Consider the following 20,600-nt stretch of genomic DNA (forward strand, 5'->3'; position numbering starts at 1 on the left):
ACTTTGTTAAAGATGGACTGATTTCTTTATGCTATGACATCTTAATAATTCCCACATGAATCAGTCACTATCGCAGTTCCAGCACACAGATTCAACATGTGGCCTGGTAATCACTGAGAAGATTGATTGAATCACTGCAGATAGATTAGGACAAAATTGATTTTCTTAACTTGAAAATTCATGTGTTAGTTTTAAATCAGAACATGTTATATAGCACATTATAATAATTTTTCTTCACCTTGTTGTGGTGATCCAAGAATTAAGACCCCCTCCTGTAGGAAATGAAGTGTTAAACAGATAGCAACCTGCATGATCAGAGCACAGATGTTATCCTTACAGTAATTAAAACTTCCTTTCCCTAATCACTATTGGTTACCAACTCCCTTGAGACTCAGCTGGACTATATAAGGCATTCCTCTTCCTCTTGTTTTTGGGCATAACTGATTTCCATTTCCCAACTGGCCACCATTGGGAAGAGTCTCCTGTTAGTAAGTCCCACATAAAACCCATGTCTAACCCTCTACTTTGTGTGTTCTTTGGTCTTATGGCTGTGCTGGTCTGGAACATTTGGTGAGCCAACCAGGAGACCAAAGAGCTACTGATCACAGAAGGCCTGAATATTGGGATGGGAAACTCCATGGTAGTAATCCTGGGGTGTCCTGCTTCCTTGATGTGGGGAGGAATCGCCCACTTGCTTGACTGTGCTGCAGCCAGTTGGCCATTGTTGTGTGTGGTACAGCCAGCTACAGCAGACTGTCTCAGAATGACAGAGAAATCCATAGGCTTGAGGGATGCATTGTGTGGGAGATTATACCATGTAGATAGGAGTTTGGAAATATTGGAATGCTGGTATGTTAGAGTAAGAGGGTATGGACTGCCTAAGGGGCAGGTGGGGAGTGCCTTGACTTCCCCTCATTGAGACCCAAAGGCTGGAGATCCCATAAATTCTTTATCTGATCATGAAAAGGAGAAAAAAGAAGGAGTTTTGGAGGCAAGGGGTGGAGTAAGGCCCCTTTGTGTGCAGTGGTTCCAAAGAATGCCTCTTTACAAGGAATTAACACTAAATTCTTTAGTTTTCCATTAAATAGGGCCAGTCAGCCTGTTTTCACCTTCACCTGGGAAAGAGAAGAAAGGATTTTTATCATGTTCTCAGAAAGCTATTTACATGACTTGATCATCTGCCACAGTCTGGTAGCAAAATATTTGGCTATGTGAAGAAGTGTAACATTATATTGTCATGTTAACCATAACTCTTTCTCAGAACTGAAAGAAGCCTCGTGCTCATTGTTATTTCACCTTAAGAATCTGGGATGGGCAATTAATTATAGTAAACTGCAATGCTTTGGCTGCCCTGTCAAACATTGTTGGGGTATGGAAAATCTTTCATTCCTCACTTAGCCCAAATGCTAAAACCTAATTACAAAAAGCTATCCCTAGGAATGGGATACCTCATAACAGTCTGCTTTTGAGAAAGTCAAATGGCTATTGTACTATCTTATGCTTTATGGTGCTGGGGGGTGGTGTGGGGTGGGGGTGAGATGGGTGGTGGTGGTGGTGGTGTGTGTGTGTGTGTGTGTGTGTGTGTGTGTGTGTGTGTGTGTGTGTATCTAGTTGTGCTTTGTGAAGTAGATGTGGCCAGTATCAATGTTGGCTTTGGCTGGGGCTTGTAGCAAAGGTGAAAGGTGAAAACAAGTTTCCATTAGCATTTGGTCTCAGCTCTAGAAAAGAGCTGAACTGTGGTACAGTTCCTTAGAAAAACAACTGTGTGCTACCTGTTACACCTGAAAGTTAAAGGACTAAATCAGAAATGCCCTGTGAAGTTAAGAAGAGCCATCCCATACAGGAGTGGATATAGAGCATTGCCACTAAGTCTCACTCTGGCAGTGCACAATTGAGCACAATTGAACACATTAATGAAATGAAAAACTTATCTGCTACAGCGCAATATAATCAACAAAAGCCCTTTGATGTATATCTTAAGACCAGTTTCCTATGTAGAAGCAGCAGTCACGCAACATAGTATGGACTATACATGGTGGAAAACTGGGATTATGCAAAGCAACCAACAAGCTGAATTAAGGGCTTACTCAAAAGCAGCCTGTTAGGAGGCATTTCATTCCCAGGGATAGCTTTTCCTAATTAGGTTTTAGCATTTGGGCTAAGTGAGGAATGTCATTCTTCATGAACCAGGAGTTTCATTAACTATTTGTTCTGACAATTGGATAGACAACCTTCCAGGGTCTGCCCAATTATGGGAAATATCTGGTGGCAGCCAAACTATCTGAAGCCAAATATACTCCATCTGAATTCCATGAATTGATTCTATATGCTAGAAGCCTTGGTCCATCCCTGCTGTGGCATGTTTGGGGTTTGAGAATAGCAGTTGATTTCACATGGATTTTTAAGCTCAGCAGGTTCCTCACTATCACACAGTCATAAAGACAATGCCAATCCTGCAGAGATAATGCCATAAGTGAAGTAGGCTAGGTTTTGTGCTAAGCATTGAAGGCACTTTTTGACCAGGACAGATATAGACAAGCACACTAGTTGTATCTGGCTCACACCAGCCTCAGTTCATAGCCCTGAGCAGCTGCTCCCACTCCCATTAAATTAGTAGCTGCTGGATCTATGTCAACCTTGTGAATACAGGGAAAGCAATGATACAACTGCAGTGAGGTAATAAAAATACCTTACTCTTGCCTCTGCCAAGGGCACTAGAAATTGTGGAAAATAGGTCGATTGGCCATGGCCCTGACCAATGCAACTGCACAGGTTGGAAATCCTAAACCCATGGAACATTGGGATTGCCCAAAATTTATATGTAACCAACCTGGGACTCCCCATATCTCAAGGCACAGAATGGACACTTATGCCTAGGTTAATCATGGATGTAACCCCAAAAAGCTCCCTGCAAATTCAGGAAGAAAAAATATATGTGGCATTTTAAACACCCTCATAATGCCCCTTCTTCAAGAGCACTTTTGTCTACTGATGGATATTTAGCTTGAATTCTGTTTGCCCTTAGTGTCACAGCAAACACTTTTTGCAATGGGCTTCTGCAGTAACCTGCAGTCACGATAAATCCCAATGTGTGCTGAACAGCCATCATTGGGTGCCACTGGCCTGCCTTGGACTGTGAGCCCTGTGAATTAGACTACATGGGACACCCTGCTGGCCTGGCAGAATTCAGCTCATCAGAAAATCTGGAAAAGAATCCTCACATCAAGGACTAGATTAATAGGTTTTGTCACTTGTCAGTGGAATGGTTTGATACCTTTTCTTGGCTATGTTATCGTCAATGAAGATACGTAAAGTTGTTCTCTGTGTGAGGGACTCCCAGCGTTCTGTTGTCTTTTATACTGTTGTGGTGGCATATGAATGCAATGTCTGTCCTGTGGTCAATGCAGACTGTTGCATGGGATGGATTGTGGTGGTTCCAGGGTTTGGTACCCCCTTTCTTATTAAATGAAGCTGTAAGCACATAGCAGCCTGCATGATCAGAGCACAGACATTATTCTTAAAGCAATTAAAATTCCTCTCCACGAATCACTGTTGGTTACCAACTCTCCAGAGATTCAGCTAAACTGTAAAGGCACTCCTCTCCCTCTTGTTTTTGTGGATCACTGATTTCCTTTCCCCAACCAGCTGCCATCAGGAAAGAGCTGTCTCCTGTTAGTAAGTCTCAAATAAAACCCATGTCTAACTCTTTGCTTGGTGTGTTCTTTGGCCTTTGGACTGTGTTGGTCTGGAACACTTGAAGAGAGATAATAGGATGAACAGCACAGGACAGTGTAAAGGACATGAGACCTGGGCACAGACAGATCTGGATTTGCATCTTGCCTCTGCTTTGGACCAACTGCGCGACCAGGAGCAAGCTTCTAAACTTTCATGAAACTATTTTTTTTTTATCTGTAGAAAGGGGGACTATCAATACCTTCTTCACAGAGTTGTGAAGAGTATTAAATGAAACATAAGACCTAACATTATAACTGAGGTTTTCCTTGATCAATAAATTATTATGTAGTGGTTTGTAGTAATACTGAATCAACCAATGATTAGCTGTGACCTTGTTTAGGTCTTAAATTCTCAGTTTTCCCCCAGTAAAATAGTCATATGATACTCACAGTCTTAACTTACTAATTTATTTTTTTGCATGTCCAATAAACACTTACTGAGCATATCTAATGCATCAAGCACTGTGTTAGAAGTTTGGGTACACAAAAATTAAAATATTATTCTTGCTGCCCTTAGGACACTCATAATAATAGGATGATATAGTGAAGATCAATGAGAAAATCAATGGGACACTACACTGTAATTAGGATTATTACTAATGTGAATAATTATTTATTCTAGAACAAGCCACTGACCTAAAGAATAGTAAACACAAGTATCCTAATTAACAACAAATGTTAGCAATCTAGCAAAGACCAGCAATATGCTATGAGGAAAGTCATGACTCCTCAATTTTGTAGGTTTCTATAATAATTTAATTATGACTGTAAAATAAGGAAAAATGGAATATGACCTTACCTTCATATAAGCATATACACATGCAAATTACTAGGGTCAATCACAAATAATGTGATTTCAGAGGAAGCTTAGTCAGTTTCACTTGCTGATAATAGTAGTCTGGATAATATTTTGCAATTATCGCCAACTGTTCTGAAATGTGCTAAGATATCACCTGGAAAGAGTTCCTACTTTTCTGTGCCCTTGATATAAATAAACTCAACAAATGGGCAATGAGGTTTAATGGCAGTGTGTGGAGAGTATGGTGGGTGTGTGGCTGGGAGGCATATAAGAACATACAAGGCTTAACAAATAGTGATGACTCTCTTCTCTTTCCACATTCCCAAAAGAACTATGGAACTTTAGAATATCTACATTTTTTTTGTTTAAAATGTTAAAACATACCACATTATCTATATATTTTAGCTATATAATAAAAATCAGTTCTCTCTGGGAAACCATCCACAGGTAACTTTTTGTACTTAAAAGTTGCATGTATGTATTTTAGATTCCATTTCACATGCCAGAGAACCGAGTTCTGGTTAAAATGTCCCATAATTGAAAGCTATGAGCTACAACCCAAAACTTCTTTTGTTGTACTGTTTTATGTGTGTATTTTGTGGAGAGACTACCTATACCCAATATGTTAAACTTTTTGGTTGTAAACTTCACCAGGTAGATACTGTGATCATTTTGGAAACTTTGCTGATAAAATTTAGACTTCACTGATTAACTTTATTATTATAGTAGATTTAAAATATTCATCAACCCTTTGATAAAACTTGCTGCCATCTTAAAACCTCATTTCTCAACATGCATTTGACATTTGGTCTTTTATTACTTAAAGGCACTTGCCAGCTGTAAAAGATGGGATAACGACGAAATCAGACATAAGAGTTATCTGCAGCTATCCTCTCCTCCCCTCCTTTGTTTCCTTCCTTCCTCTTCTCCCCTCACCTTCTCTCCCCTCTCCCCTCCCCTCCTATCCTTTTTACCTCTTCTCTCTCTAATTAAACTACAATCACAGAAAATGCTCCCTGTACAGTTTCCGGAATTGAGAGTTAATATTCCATATAACTGTTTGAAGAATTAAAAGCAAGACAAAAAGTTGTTCTATTTTGTGTGTGTATAAACCTTTTGTTTCTGGTTATTTGAGGTGATCCGCTTGTAGAAAATCTGATCAACTTTGTAAGAAAAGAGATACGAGGAGGATAATCATGTTGTGAGTCAGTCTCTCTCTCTCCCCCACTCCCTCTGCATCTCTCTCTCTCTCTCTCTCACTTGCTTTCATATTGGCAGAGCAATTTTTTTAAAGAATGATTACAAATTCATCTTTCCTTTAGCATCTCCATTCTTTGCCACTAAAATGGATGAGTTCCATCATTCGCATTACACAAAGGACCTGATTCATCAAGAAGGCATCAGAACTACCTGGATTTTGTTTTTCAAATACAGATAAGTAAGGAGCATTTCTATTTGCCATGGTATCTATTTATTTCAAATTCCAGTAAATCACTCTAAAAAGATCACTACTTTTTATGATTTTATTTGTATTTAAATGACATATCTTAAAAAATATTGGATTTCCCTGTTATTCATACCGCATTTGTACATGGCATGTTTCTATAAATTTAGTATAGATTTTTGGCAGTTTTCTTTAGAATTAGTCTCTTCCAGTTCAAAAGAAAAACAAATATGGGCATATTTATTATGCAAGTTAAAAAGAATGCAAGTGCCCACTGAATCTTAGTAAAGCTGTCCTGATCAGTGAAAATTATATCCCTGTTATTAAGTATAAAATGTTTTCTAGAATTTTCTCAAATGGACAACATATCCCATTTTGGTCAGTTCTTATTCACTTTTCCAAAATAAAATATAGCCAGTTTGTTAAGAAACCATTCTTCAAAATGGCACAAGACATTGTATTTAAGAAATAGGAGATACTGATAAAAGTCTGTTTACATGATAGCCCTGGCCACCATATTCTTTCTCCCATCCAGAGACCTACAAGTAGAATTATTCCTCTCCTGACTTTTACTGATAATTTTCCAGCTACCCCTTTAGCAATAAAGTTGTATTTTCTGTCTTAATTTCCAAATAGTTTTAGATGATAGTTGATAGTTTGCCACTGCTTTCCTCTTTTTAAATAATCTTAAATTTTTCTTTCCTTGTAATGTAATTTGCTAACACAAACTAGAAGTAATCTCTATACCATCTTCACACACAAAGTATAGGAATGGGGCATGTTGTATTTGTTCAAGCATTTTGTAAGCATCTGGAATTTAAAATGGAAGGTTTCTGGAGGCCATTTTGTTGTCCTTTCCATCTGGAGTTTTGCGGCCTGAAATGAGAAAACTGTTTGTAAACTGTATTTCAATTCCTTAAACATATGAAGTGAAATATGAGTTCAACAAGAAGATAAGTCAGATACTTGTATATCAATCTAACTTTTGCATATTTCTTATTATGGCCTTTGCTGAAATCAGCAGTTTCTAAGTGGTAAGTAATTATCTCCTGAAGAAGAGTTATTCGGTTTAGAAGATAATTTCTTTTTCAATCCAGTCTTCTGTATCAATTTTCCCTTGATGGACTTTTTTTTCCCTCCTTCAGATTGACTAAAAATCAGAAGAAAAGTTATTTGCCTAATGGAATATTTACAGCAGGACTCTTATTTCTCATGGTAATTCACAGTTACAGTAACCCAAGAGCTATATTATTTGATAATTTACAATGAGTCCTCGTGTGAGGAATAGCATAGAACTCACAATATATGAAAAACTTGAAGCTAGAAATATTCTTCTCTATGTCTTATGATCATCTTTCCTTATTCTTTCAGAAAACTGTGTATTCCTCACACAAATGATGCTGAATAAATATTTCATTAAGAAGAAAATTATTGAGAAAGCGGAAGATATATTTCAGAGTAATACTGCCATAGATGAACTAGGCTATATTTGCTTCTTTTCTCCTCTGGAGGTTACGTAATTCCTCCCAAAAGACTATAGCTAATAATTGTGATAAATATCTTTTTTTATAGTCTGATACTATATCTCATTTACCTCTATATCAGTATCTAGTAGAATAATGGGATTGCTTTGTAAAGTTTATTCAATATACTTGGGGAAGCACTGATTATTTGGTTTTGGTCAAGCCTTATTTGGGAAATTTCATTTTATAATGAAGATGACAATGGGTCGAGGGCTAGTCCATAGATAGAAATTTATATGTCAAAGTCCTGGGAGTGGTTGAGATTAAGTAGAGTAAGAATAGAAGAGGTTTGATGGGTCCTGTAGAACACAATTAAGGTGTCAATGAAGAAACTGCATTCTTCAAAGTAAACTAAAAAGAACTGGACAGAAAGGGGAGAAGGAGAATGAATAAAGAAAACCAAGAAAAACGTGAATCATACTATTTAAGCCAGAGGTAGTGACCCTCTGCTAAACGCAACAGAGGCAATGTGAACTGACAAGACTCAATGGATTTATATTGAGGACATCACCAAGACATCACTTTTCCTAAAACATATTTGATAAAATACATACTCATTGTTCAGTTTAATCAACCCTGCAGGATAAGCTTTATAGTATATTAGAAACATCTTTAGAAGTGAAGAAACTAAAACTTAGAGGGATCCAAAGATTTGTGCAAGGTCTAACCACTTTTGAATGAGAAAGCCAGGAAGAAGACTATTTGTTATTTATAACAACAATAACAACAACTAAGATTTAATGAACACTTACATTTAATTAAATCAGGTACTGGTGTTAGCATGTGTTTTTGTTTGTAAAAGCTGCCAGAATGCAATATACCAGAGACAGAATGGCATTTATTTATTTATTTGTTTTACATGGGCAGGCACCAGGAATTGAACCCAGGTCCTCTGGCATGGCAGGCAAGCATTCTTGCCTGCTGAGCCATCGTGGCCCGCCCCAGAATGGCATTTAAAAAGGGGGATTTACTAAGTTACAAGTTCATAGTTCTAAGGCCATGAAAATGACCAAATTAAGGCAAAGTTATAAAAATGTCCAAACCAAGGCATCCAGGGAAAGATTCCTTGGCTCCTGAAGGCTAATGAGTTTTGGGCTTTTTCTCTCAGCTGCAAAAGCACATGGTGCCCTCTGCTAGCTTTCTCTCTAGGCTTCTTCAATGGCTTCCCTAGGGGTGTTTTCTTTATGTAGCTCTAAAAGTCTTTGGCTGTTTGGGCTCTGATGTCTCTAAAGCTTTTTCCAAAATGATTCCCTCTTAAAGGACTCCAGTAAGCAGGCCCACCTTGAATGGGTGGAGACACATCTCCATAGAAACCATCTAATCAAAAGTTACCACCCACAATTAGGTGGGTCACATCTCCATGGAAACAATAAAAAAGATACAACCCAGTAATATTGAATGAGGATTACAGAACTTGGCTTTACTGGGGTACATAACAGATTCAAGCCAGCACAGCACCTAATCTCATTTAGTCCTCAAAATGACCTTATGAAGTATGGTTTTTTATTATCACCATGTCAATGATGCAAAGCTTTAAGAATCTTAAGGGGTAACTGACTTGACCAAGGTCATACAATGTGAAGTCTGTTCAATGCTTCAGTGTTTCAATGAGTGTTGAATCTCTGGGTCACCTCTTTAAAGCTGAGAGACTTCGTCTTTAGTAATTTCAGCCTAACAAAAACTCCCTATTTATCTTACGTATTTATCATATGAGCCTAGCCACATGTTTGGGCTTTTCCTCTAACCTACCAATATTTTCCAAGCCCCCAATTGAGGTAAAAAAAAAGTTTCTAGATTCATATTAACCACTAGCATGAAATCTGTTTTATAGCCCAATTTTGATATGCATGAGAATTAATTAAACTGTTCCAATAGCTTGCCTTCTATTTCATGTTTTCTCTCATCTCAACCAAACTAAAAATAGTCCTCCCCTTTTCTCCTTCTTCTTGAATCCCTTTATCCTTTCTCTTGGGCTAAGGATGAAATATATAACAAGATATTTATTTGATGTATCTACTTCAGTGAAGTGTGTATATTGCAGTTAGACACATCTGAGGTAAAATCCAAACTCTTGCCCTCTTTGGATACATATGTATTGACAAGTAACTTTTCTTTTTCTGGCTTGTTTCTTTAGTTAATAAATGGAGCAATCAAAACTTTGTTCATGGGGCTGCTGTAAGAACTAAATGGCTTAGTACTTCTAAAAGTACTGGACACATAAGAGCTGATTAAACATTTGTGTTCTAAAAGAACTAAATGGCGTAGTACTTCTAAAAGTACTGGACACATAAGAGTTGATTAAACATTTGTGTTCTAAATTACTTGCTAACATCGTCAGTAAATGCACAAGAAAACTAATTGCTTTTGTATGAAATTGAGCTTTAAAAAAGTGAATATTTCTCCATTAATAATTTATTTTTGTATAATAATTTTAAGCAGAATTTCTTTGACAGTGAATAAATTAGTAAAAATATGGTAGAAGAAGTTATTCACTGTTAAGACAACTGAAAATGTTAGTTCAGCATCAGTAAATTCAAGTAACTTCAATAATTCTCAGTTATATTAAAATAGAAGTTTTAATTTGACCAAACTTTTTTTTTGGATGTTTTGCTTCCCTTTAGTCTCAGCTCATAAGTTCACTGCTTAGTTGGCTGGCGACTAGAACAGATGATGTCTTTGTAAATTTTACTCAAGCATACTTTGAAATTTTACTGGAGTAGATCTTATATTTGAAATCAGTGCTTAAGTCAGTACCACTTTTATTTAACTACTTAGCCTTTACCTCTGTAGGCAATGCATGTTTTCAACACTTAGAACTACCTTTTCTGAAGAATCAACAAGATGTACCTTGAGAAGCAGAGTTACATGTTCAAATCATTTTGTCAATCCTGCTCTTAAGATTCCCTTTGCATAGTCCTCTTTTTTAACCTCAATTAGCATTCCAGAACATACTTTGATTGATGTGAATCAGAATATTCTACCTCCAAAAAATGATGTACATTATTTTGTGAAGAAGAATCCACAAAAATGACATAAGAGCATATAAAAGAAAAGCTACTTAGGTTAGAGTATCAGAGCTCCACTTGCTTGCTTGCTTTTGTTGATGCTATCTAGCATGGTGCTTCAGTTTGTCAGCTTCTGGAACAGAATGTACTAGAAATGGAATCATTTTTTAAAAAAGGAAATTTATTAAGTTGCAAGTTTATGGTGCTAAGGCTATGAAAATGTCCAAATTAAGGCAAGGCTATAAGAATGTCCAAACTGAGGCATCCAGGGAAAGATACCTTGGCTCAAGAAAGATTCAGGGTTTCTCTCTCAGCTGGAAAGGCACATGGTGATGTCTGCTAACGTTCTCTTCAGGCTGTTTCGACAACTTCCCTGGGGGCATTTTCTTTCTATATCTCCAAAGGTTTCTGGCTGTGTGTGCTCTGTCAGTTCTGAAGCCTTTTCCAAAATTATTCCTCTTAAAAGGTTCCAATAAGCAACCCCACCTTGAATGGGTGGAGACACGTCTCCTTGGAAACCATCTAATAAAAAGTTACCACCAATTGGGTGGGTCACATCTCTATGGAAACAATAAAAAATATCCCACTCAGCAATACTGAATGAAGATTAAAGGACATGGCTTTTCTTGGGTAAATAATAGCTTCAACTGGCACACATGGTGTCTAGCAAATAAGTTTTCAATAAATATTTAGTGAATGAAGGCTAATTAGTCATCATTCAAATATTTTCAGCTGGATGAATGAGTAAAGTCAAATTATTTACACAAATAACTTAGCTTCTGGCTTCCCATTATTAAGTTTATTCTTGGGTTTTGATACATGAATCAGAATCAATATCCATATTTTATAAACAATTTACCAAAAATGATTAATAACCATTATATTAAATATTAGCCTATGACAGATAATTTTGAGCTACTAGTAGCATATTTTTCTGGGATTTCTATGAGCATTGGCCCATCCAGCAATGCTGTGGTTGTACAAGTACCCATTTTAGTATTTCACTCTTGCACCATCCAAAATTGAATTGTATATTTGGTTGGTGCAGTGGTCAGCTATACATGATTTTGGGGAAAACAAAAATTAAGCAAATAATATCCTGCCCGTTCACTTTACAGGCACTGTTTCAACCACAGGAGGTTATTATTGATTAATTTAAGGGCTTTTGTCTATCTTTTTGGGAGATTTGAAATAATACAGGAGGTTTGCAATCAGACAAGACGTATTTTTTATTTTCTCTCCACATATCGTTTTGCAAATGTTAAAATAGCTACTCAATTGTTTTCTCCCTAGTGTCCTGTGTATTATGTGGACTGTGTGGAGATTAATAGCAGCCTGCAATAATCTGTTGTCCTTTGTGGGGAAAAAAAAACTGTGCTGCTGTTTCTGGAAAGAAATAATTGGTACGTAGCTTATAGAGTCAACGTCTGAATTTAATGGAGCATAAAGGGGTGGTATTTCTCATGAAGGAGGCATATTATCCGTTTAAACAGCTTTCAGTCTTGCACATAAATTAGACCTTTGACAAGCTTTGGAAAAGAGAAACCACACTGTAATGAATTAACATGCTTGCATATTCCTAACAAAGAAACCATCTCTTTTGAGATGAAAAGAAAGCTCCAGTGACTCCACTACATTTGGAAATCCAAAATTAATTATTGACTTTTCCATATTGTTTGCAGCCACTTTACCCATTTATTGTAAAATGTATATATGGTAATTGTTTTACGGGCACTCATAAAACTCAGACTGCAAATGAGATAATGTAGGAACAATTTATTGCATATGCCCTTCAGACATAGGGCTAATGCTGGCATAAATGAAAAGTGGTCAATGCACATTTTGCCAAGGTCTTTCCTTAAGGCACCAGAAAAAGAGAGATATTTTACAGAGTTTTTGTGGTGAAATTCTCAAATAGTTGCAACTGAAAAACATTTTATATATTTCTTTACAAGATTTCTTTTACCATTTGGGACAAAAAAACAGAGAGAGAGAGAGAGTCAGGATTCATTCTAGCATCCATCTTGGTGCATTTTTTGCTAAATATAATAATGTGTAGAATATGGATCTTGACCAATAAACTGACTTCCCACCTAGTATATGTACTACCAAACTTTCTGTTCTTTATAAAAGAAATTAAGCATTATCTATATCTATTTTTACACTTTCAATAAATTTAGGGAATAATTAACATAGAACTGATACTTTTTGAGTTATTATTCTCTGCATACTATAGAATATATGTCAGCAAGGAGAGGATACCCATTCAACTAAGTCCAAGGCAGACCTGCCCAACCCTAGGAGAAGTGACCATTAATCTCAATGAGAAATGGAGATTCCATACCTTCTTTAATTTTAAGAGCTTATGTCACTAGTTACTGACCCATTTGATGAACGACTTCTTTCCTCTGCTGAACTGAAATCATCCTGCCTATTCAGTTTCCTTTTATGTCACTTTATGATAATAGATGGCAATTCTATCAGACCCCCTTTTTCAGATATTCCTGCAAGTTACAACAATTAAATTTCCAGTGAATTGATGGATAAGCCAATACTTAACAGAAGTGAACTGAAAACTGGTTGTATTTAAGCAGAAAATATTTACTTATCATATTAGGAAAAAAATCAAGAGGAAACTCATTCAATAAGATTTCACGGCAAGATGACAAATACAACTCTGCAAGCAGTGTGCAAATGTAAAATTTTATACTAATGAAAGGCTTTATCATTCAGAAAGATACAAAGGAATTGCCACCAATAAAATTACTTCTTGAAAATGATGACCATGAAGTTTGAATTCAACTAAAAGTTTCCTTCTTAACTGTATATTTACTCTTAGGAGCAAAGTCTGTTCCTACATGGGCCAAAGTATAGACCAGAGTATCATACATTAGGCCACAATGCTCCTCCCATTAAGTGTTAGTTTTTCATAAATACACCAATTCATTAGATACGGAGGGAGTGCTTTTTACCCCCTCTTTGGCTAATAAAAGGCAAGAGAGCCTTGTGATTAAAAAACATGTTTGGATTCAGTCAAAACCGAATAAGAAGACAAACTCTGCCACCTGAAAGCTGCATAATCTGTCTCAAATTACTTAAGTACTCAGAATCTCAGTGATCTCAGCTGTAAATGGGAATAAAGACTTCCAGCTCTTTTGCATGAGAAGAAATTATGAACGTAAAGAATATAAATCAGAATATAATACAGGCTTTTGGTACAATAATGCTACCTATTGCTGCTATTGGTTATTGTTTTCTTAAAGTTGTTTTTATTATTTATCTTAATTGCCTTTAAAGGCTGAAAAGGAGTAATACTGCATTTTTTATTCTAATTATTTAAATAAGCTACAATAATATCTATGCCTATTTACATACAATATTAAAGAAAATTTTGTACTTAACTGATAGGCAAATGGACCTAGTTGAATACAAATATTCTTCCAATCCTCTATATAAGAAATTAAGAAGGGAAAAGAAGAAATGGGTGAGGAGATAAAAATAAAAGATGACTGGTATTATTGGCTATTTATTTAAAAATCTAATGGGGGCGTACCAGGGTAGTTTAGCAGTAGAATTCTCGCCTGCCACGAGGGAGACCTGGGTTTGACTTCCAGCCCACACACTTTCCAAACAAGCAAGCAAACAAACAATAAACCAAGCAAACGCAAATTTAACAAATGGTGCTGCAATAAGGGGATACTCACATGGAAAAAGAATGAAATATGATACCCACCATGCATCATACAAAAAAAAATCTACTGGAAAGCAAAAACAACCCATCATATTTTTAATCACAAAGATAATTTTCCATGAGGAGCCCTATTCTTGTTAATTTGAGACAATGTTGAAGGCACACATATGATGATTGACTCTATTCCAGAAACATTTTGTTATCTTGGAAAGAATATGTACTTTGAAGGGAGACAAATTTTTATCATAAACCCAATTCTTTCCCCCTTAGGAAAGTCCCTTACCTTCTCTGATCATCAGGCTCTTTATTTGTAAAATGGATGCATTAATGCAGGCTTGTCTTGAGAATTAGATAGCTTGATGTGTATGTTGTAGGACCAAAACTTAATTTACACTACTGTCAGATACACAAGGAGTTACAACTTCTTCCCATTCTAGAATCGGTCTGAGCTTTTTCTGGAGCCCTCATTCTTACTTTGCTGGGGGGAAGATAAAAGCAATTTTAGTACAATATGATAAACTCAATCTGATCCAGTAACTTAAGCACTTTATTTAGGTAACTATATTTATTTTAGAAAGATCATTCTTTCATTTTTCTTTGCTTTCCTTGCTTCTTTCCAGGACTGAGGTATAAGAACAGGGTGGGGTAGGGTTAATTAGGTGACTTATAGCCCAGTGTGGTGAATGGGATTCAGGGGAGTATATTATGCAGTTCTTTGCCTACAGTGGCACTTGTCCAGCAGACATCAAAACTGAGTGTTATGTTTCACCCAAAATGTCTCTAAACTCTTGAAACTAATAAGGAATCCTAGACTTTGAGTAACCCTGGGATCTAAACCCCTCTTGGGCCTAATTAAAATGCCTTCCTAACCACTTAAAATCAAGCTTGTTTTCACCAACAGCTAGCCAACTATGGACTCAAGCTACCCTATATAGTGTGCTAAAATAGTAGGAAGTATAATCAACATGAATTCTCCCTTTCTAAATCTAAAAAACTTATCTTTTCCCCTCAGTGAACCATGCAGTGTAAATCTCCCCTGTGTGCATTCTCTTGTGTGGAAAATTAATTGACATAGCTTAAAACTTTTTTCCTTAAACTGACGATCTTTGTTTTATTCCTTGACAACGTGTCAAAACTCTTTAGAGTTGGTATAGTCCTGTCTCTGACTCTTCTGGTGGCATCTACTGGGAAACTGCACGTGGAGAATTTAGACCTGTTCTCTCTCAATTTGGTCGGGGTCTAGTGGTCTTCCCTAAAGATCTGGCCCCGTCAAGGCCCTGTGGCTTGCAAAAGACTTCCACTAGCTGTTTTATGAATTCAAGATACTAATAATTACATCCTTTCTATGCCAATCCAAATCAAGTACTAGCATAATCAATCTAGAATTTGGTTTTAGACTTTGTCTACCATGTAAAAAAAAGTTTTATTTTAATTAAAAATAACATTTTATGTTATTAATCTCCAGAGAGGTCTTCTTCCTCAAAGCTCAAATATTTTACATTAATGAAATTCCAAAGAATATCCCAAGATAATTCTGATTATCTCCTTAATGTCAATGTAATCCATCATTAGTACTTTCAGGATGAATCCCCTAAACACCCTTGAACATTACTGATTTCTCACTTGCTATATATACCTCATATATATCTCAGCTGTTGTTTCTAGTGTGCCTTCAGCCTCTTTCCAAAAAAGGCAGAAAATAGTCACATAGCATGGCTGGAAAAATCATCCTACAGGCAAAGGTAGCCTAAATTTCTGAGAAATTCTTAGCTATGTTAAAACGAACAATTATTATCAACTATATCAATTATATGTAGACATCCATTCCTTTATTCCAAACACTTCTGCTAGCAACAGTGAATGGGACCCCAAGCAACTCAATATTCTGGACCTTTCTTACCACCTTTGTAAAAGTAGAGTTCAGGTTAAGCAATCTCCAAGGTCTTATGATCCTTCCATCAACCATTTCTGTGTTATACTGTACACTGAGCTCTTCCCAGATACTTGGTCATATGTCCTTCTCATTTTCCAATTGCTTTCCAGATTTCAGAACTATCCTGTTCTGACATTCAGATGTGAAGAAAGGTAAATCAAAGGTTTGGTCTCTCTTCTCTTTTCCATTCTTTTACTTTGCCAAGAAATTAAAGTTTCCTAGAGCAATCTATTGAGAAGGCAGATTGTAGAGGCTCATACAGACCGGGGAGGCTTTGAAACTTTCAGGAAAGATGAATAGCTTCTACTCTAATGGTGAGGAGGTATGTAGGATTCTACCAAAGACATAAATAAGGGAGAGAACTAACAAAACGCTTTTTCTGAGACATCTTCCTACATAGAACTCTGCTTTTGTGAGCTCAAGACTTCTTTCCCTCTTTGTGTTCTATACTTAGAACTCAGGTATCTGCTCTCCAGCTGGCAGTTCCCTCTCTCTGGAATGAAGGACAAAAGTCAGAAAACCACTAAAGACCCTTAGGGAAATGAGATTGCCTAGAAGTGGGATGGAAATAGAAGAAAAGTTGGAGTTATATTATCCAGGAGAAGACTCTCATTTCTGGATTTTTGAAGAAAAAGGAACTAGGTGAACTAGTTGCCAGGACAACCTGCTGTTGGGGAGAGGGGTTTGGAGCAAGGAGATGGGTGACCTCTGGTTACTCCTGCTCCTGCCCCTGTCCCTGGCAGTCTTACATGGAGTCAAAGGCTGTCTGGAATGTGACCCCAAATTCATAGAGGATGTTAAGTTCTTGTTGGCAAAGCTGATGCCCCCAGATGTCCCTGGCCGAACTCATTTGCTTGGACGGCAGATGAAGGAGATTCTCCATATAAGCTCCAAGGTCTCCCACGGGAACAAGATGCTTCGGGTGTTGGGTGAGGGAAGCTTGAGTCCCTGAGAGTTTGGGGGTTAAAGGGAGAAGGGAGGTAGGGAAGAGAGCACCAGGTTTACAAAATTTTCCCAAAAGATGTAATTGTCACCCCACATGTACCTTTCCCTTTCTTCTCTAGCTGTCCAAAATGTTGTCAACTTGAGAACATGGCTGAAGAATGAATTTTATAAACTAGGCAATGAAACATGGAAAGGTAAGTTACTGTCATAACGTTAAAAACTGTATTGCCTAAGAAAGTATGTGGAAAGTTGTTTGGGGAAGGCAAAGCAAAACAACTAGGATTAAGTTCTGAAGGCACAGGCCACTCCTGTTTTCTGATGTCCTTTCCATCCTCTTGTAGGTGCCATCATCCTTCAAGGCAAGATTCATGATGTCCGTCATAACCTGGAATCCATACTGAAAGAAACATTAAAGGCCTTCTCTGAACTTGGTAGTGAAAAATGTCTATCTAGGAACAATGAAATTATCTGAAGAAGATAGAAAATTAGGAGTGCAGGAGGAATATGGTTTCATAATTGGGTGATTTAGAATGGGTGGCTGGGTGGCTGGAACTTAATGGATAACTAATTAAGGAACATTTGGGTATAAACATGGTAAACTCTTGGTTGATAGGAACTTATTAGAACTTTCTGATTCTCTTTCAGCTTGTTCTGAAGATTGCAGTGAGTACAGTACATGTGATGCCTTGAGGTTTCAGCCCTTATTTTCCCATTTCCTTTTTTCTATATGATCCCAACATTCCCACCTGTCACACTAAGACCCCAAATCCTAGCATTTTACTTACAAGGGGACTGTCAATAATATCTTCCAATAAACTCTAGTTTATGAAAGACCATATATCCCATATGTTTTTGAGGTACTCCGAGGCCTCTTAAATTATAGTTGCAATTCATCACCCCAATAAAACTGAGGCATTGTTTCTCCAACTTCTTCCCAGAGATCAGACTTAAATTACAGAAGGTTTTGACCCATCAAGGAGCTTGATTGTTAGGGGAAGGAGGAATTCACAGCAATGTGAGCTTAAGAGTCCTGAGAATTCCTGAAATATAATCCATATTTGATATATAATCTAGGGAACCTCAGTGCCATGGCCTCCTTCCAACTATTTTTCTTCTCCTCTTTTTTAGTCGTGATTGAAGGTCCCATCCTTGATTGTTGGAGCTGTCTTCGCATTACTACCCAGTGCTTCAGAGGGGAATATTGTGAAGGTAGCAAAATTATGGAGTGACAGTTTGAGGGGTCAGGAAACAAGGAACTGGGCTTTCCCTTGATTTATTCAACAAATATTTTTTTTTAAGTCAGAAACTGCAGATCACTCTAATGTTCAGAAATTGAGCTAAATGTTAGGCAAAATTTGTAGCAGTATGAATCATTGGGCACTGGTCAATCAAAAGGCTGAGAAATTAAATGACCGGTGGCTAGAGTAGTGGTAGAGGAATTAGGTTAGGAGCAACAAGGACAAAATTTTTGTAGAACCTAGGGGACCGAGAGTAATAAAAGGTAGAAGAACCAGCAGACAGCAATGGATGTGGTATAAAGGGCAAACTGCTTGGATATAGAGGACATCAAAAGTGGATATGTCTCCTCTCCAGGCTCACTTTCTTTTTTCCATTTTCTCCTTCCAGAAGAGGATCCAAAGAAGGCTGAAAAACAAGAGATTTCACTATTTCTTATATTGCTGGCAGAAGGCACAGTATTGGGAAGCTTTCTGTTACTGTGAGTTTTCCTCCCACCATAGAAATACTTGGCTAAGCATTCCTTTGGAAGAGACCACCCACCACCACCACCACTCCACACACAAAAATGGAAGTAAAGAGAAAGGATGACAGATTTCTGGGCTAAAACACTGAAAGAAATGAAATGGATGAAAGGTTGATAGGATAATAGTTGGAACAAAAGGAAATGGAAGATATACAATGAAACACGAGGAAAGGATTTTAGGATAGGTATCCAAAAAAGGAGGAGAAACCAATTATATAGTGAGTGTTTAAAGAGTTGGCTGTTGATACTGAGGTTGGGATTACTTTCTTTCTTAATTCTAGATTCCACATCTGTGTCTCTCATCGAAGGAAGATGAAGGCAATACGAAGGTCACTGAGGAAATATTTGGAAAAGAAACTTGAAGAATTAATGGACATGCCAGAGGACAAGGAGGGGAAATAAGACTTGAGAACTAGATAATAAATACATAGACACAGCCAGGAGGCTTTCATGAGTCTCTTAAATATTGACTCAGGGTAGAAAACTGGAAATTAAGCTCTTTTGTGGTCATAATCTTATACTATTTTAGAACTGGGATAGAACTTACAGTGTCTCTAGTGAAGATCCTCATTGATATCCTGGGACAATGGAAGGAAGAAGAGAGCAAATGATCTACTCAGAGTCATTCAAAAAGAAACAATGATATATAGCAACATACATAAAAAATGATATGCTTCATGATGGTAAAGAATATATGGTTATCAACTCATTGACTATAATTAGGCCATACAGTGAATTGCCTATTCATATACTTTCCTTATTTTTATTTAAGTTGTCTTGTTAATTTAAAAGGGGTCTTTCCAAACTATAGACATGAACTATATCATCTCCCTTGCAGATATATATGTTTTCAAAATCTATCATTTATCTATTGGATACTTAAGGTGTTGTTTTAGCTAGCTACCTACCTACCTATTTCTACTTCTAGGTCCTTATTACAAGAATGACATAAAATTAAAAACTATTGATTATATTTAATATGCCCATTGCATACTCATCTTATATCCAGCTTAATCTAGTTTTTAAATTAGAACCTCCGTGTTTTCTAGGTATTCAATAATATGACTATCCCAAATAAATTTTTATATATTTGTTTTTATTATTTATACAAATTATTGTACTTTCTTATCCTAGTACATTTGCAAGAACCTCAAAGCAGTACTGAATAAAAATCAAGACAGACATTCTCAATCATTAGTCTTTCCAATAAGAAAGCAAACTCAATCATTGCACAACTGGTTTTTAAAGAGTAACTATCATGAAGAGTTAATGCATTAAGTGAATCATATAAATTGTAAATTATTATAATGGAATTAGTCCATAAAACCTTCTGAAACTATATTTGAAAACCTTTATGGTTCTTTCTTTGGAGGAAAAATATCTTTCACCTGACTTGTGCAAGAGTCTTTAGATGATATCTCTGACTTGAAAAGGTCAAATCTAATCCCTCCTTGAATCAACTACAATATTTTTAAATCAATAATAAGGTTTATTGGTCATTTCTGTTCCAGAAATTGCAAAACAATCCACACACACATAGACACAAATACCTTGGAAAATAAATTAGAAATATCCAGGGAAACATTCCAAGGAAGAAAGGCAATTTTTTCCCTCTCAAACTTGGTCAGCCTTGTATCATCTTATCATGTCTATTTGGGGTAGGAAAGTTAATGTGACAAAAGCAGGAAAAGGATATAAGAGGAAAAGTTGAGGAAATAAATGCATGAACAAATATAAATACAAATGAATATTAACCATAAAATA

General features: G+C 36.7%; 1 protein-coding gene and 2 long non-coding RNA genes across 7 annotated transcripts in view; 2 read left to right on the forward strand and 1 right to left on the reverse strand.

Moving 5' to 3' along the window:
- Positions 1-5,961, forward strand: part of LOC143673470 (uncharacterized) — a 32,624-nt gene extending 26,663 nt beyond the window's left edge. The window contains exon 3 of the long non-coding RNA XR_013170384.1: positions 5,856-5,961. This is a non-coding gene — a long non-coding RNA (uncharacterized LOC143673470). The remainder of the gene's footprint in view (positions 1-5,855) is intronic.
- The window catches only part of LOC143673469 (uncharacterized), a 124,143-nt gene extending 107,533 nt beyond the window's left edge, over positions 1-16,610 (reverse strand). For 2 of the 3 annotated variants that reach the window (XR_013170381.1, XR_013170379.1), the window contains exons 1-3: positions 16,100-16,610; positions 14,480-14,674; positions 12,889-13,953 (exon numbers count right to left, since the gene is read on the reverse strand). This is a non-coding gene — a long non-coding RNA (uncharacterized LOC143673469). The remainder of the gene's footprint in view (positions 1-12,888; positions 13,954-14,479; positions 14,675-16,099) is intronic. The other variant, XR_013170380.1, reaches the window with a different exon arrangement.
- Positions 16,564-19,814, forward strand: IZUMO3 (IZUMO family member 3). 3 transcript variants are annotated; one of them, XM_077148011.1, is made up of 8 exons: positions 16,564-16,771; positions 16,873-17,058; positions 17,194-17,268; positions 17,416-17,505; positions 17,720-17,737; positions 18,203-18,283; positions 18,701-18,791; positions 19,118-19,814. In XM_077148011.1, exons 2-8 carry the CDS (start codon positions 16,950-16,952, stop codon positions 19,236-19,238), a joined length of 585 nt encoding a protein of 194 aa, XP_077004126.1. In that variant the 5' UTR covers positions 16,564-16,771; positions 16,873-16,949; the 3' UTR covers positions 19,239-19,814. The 3 variants fall into 3 exon arrangements, with proteins under 3 accessions (XP_077004126.1, XP_077004125.1, XP_077004124.1); XM_077148009.1 differs by having other exon boundaries at positions 16,565-17,058; XM_077148010.1 differs by lacking the exons at positions 17,720-17,737; positions 18,203-18,283 and having other exon boundaries at positions 16,564-17,058.
- Positions 19,815-20,600: the final 786 nt, after the last annotated feature.

The sequence above is a fragment of the Tamandua tetradactyla genome, chromosome 2, assembly GCF_023851605.1.
Source record: "Tamandua tetradactyla isolate mTamTet1 chromosome 2, mTamTet1.pri, whole genome shotgun sequence".
NCBI lineage: Eukaryota > Metazoa > Chordata > Mammalia > Pilosa > Myrmecophagidae > Tamandua > Tamandua tetradactyla.

Excerpts from the sequence above, each read along its gene's own strand:
- IZUMO3 (XM_077148009.1), top strand. The coding sequence starts at position 16,827 with ATGGGTGACCTCTGGTTACTCCTGCTCCTGCCCCTGTCCCTGGCAGTC. Across the intron at positions 17,269-17,415 it reads AGGCAATGAAACATGGAAAG|GTGCCATCATCCTTCAAGGC; the intron begins GTAAGTTACTGT and ends ATCCTCTTGTAG. Across the intron at positions 18,284-18,700 it reads CAGAGGGGAATATTGTGAAG|AAGAGGATCCAAAGAAGGCT; the intron begins GTAGCAAAATTA and ends TTCTCCTTCCAG.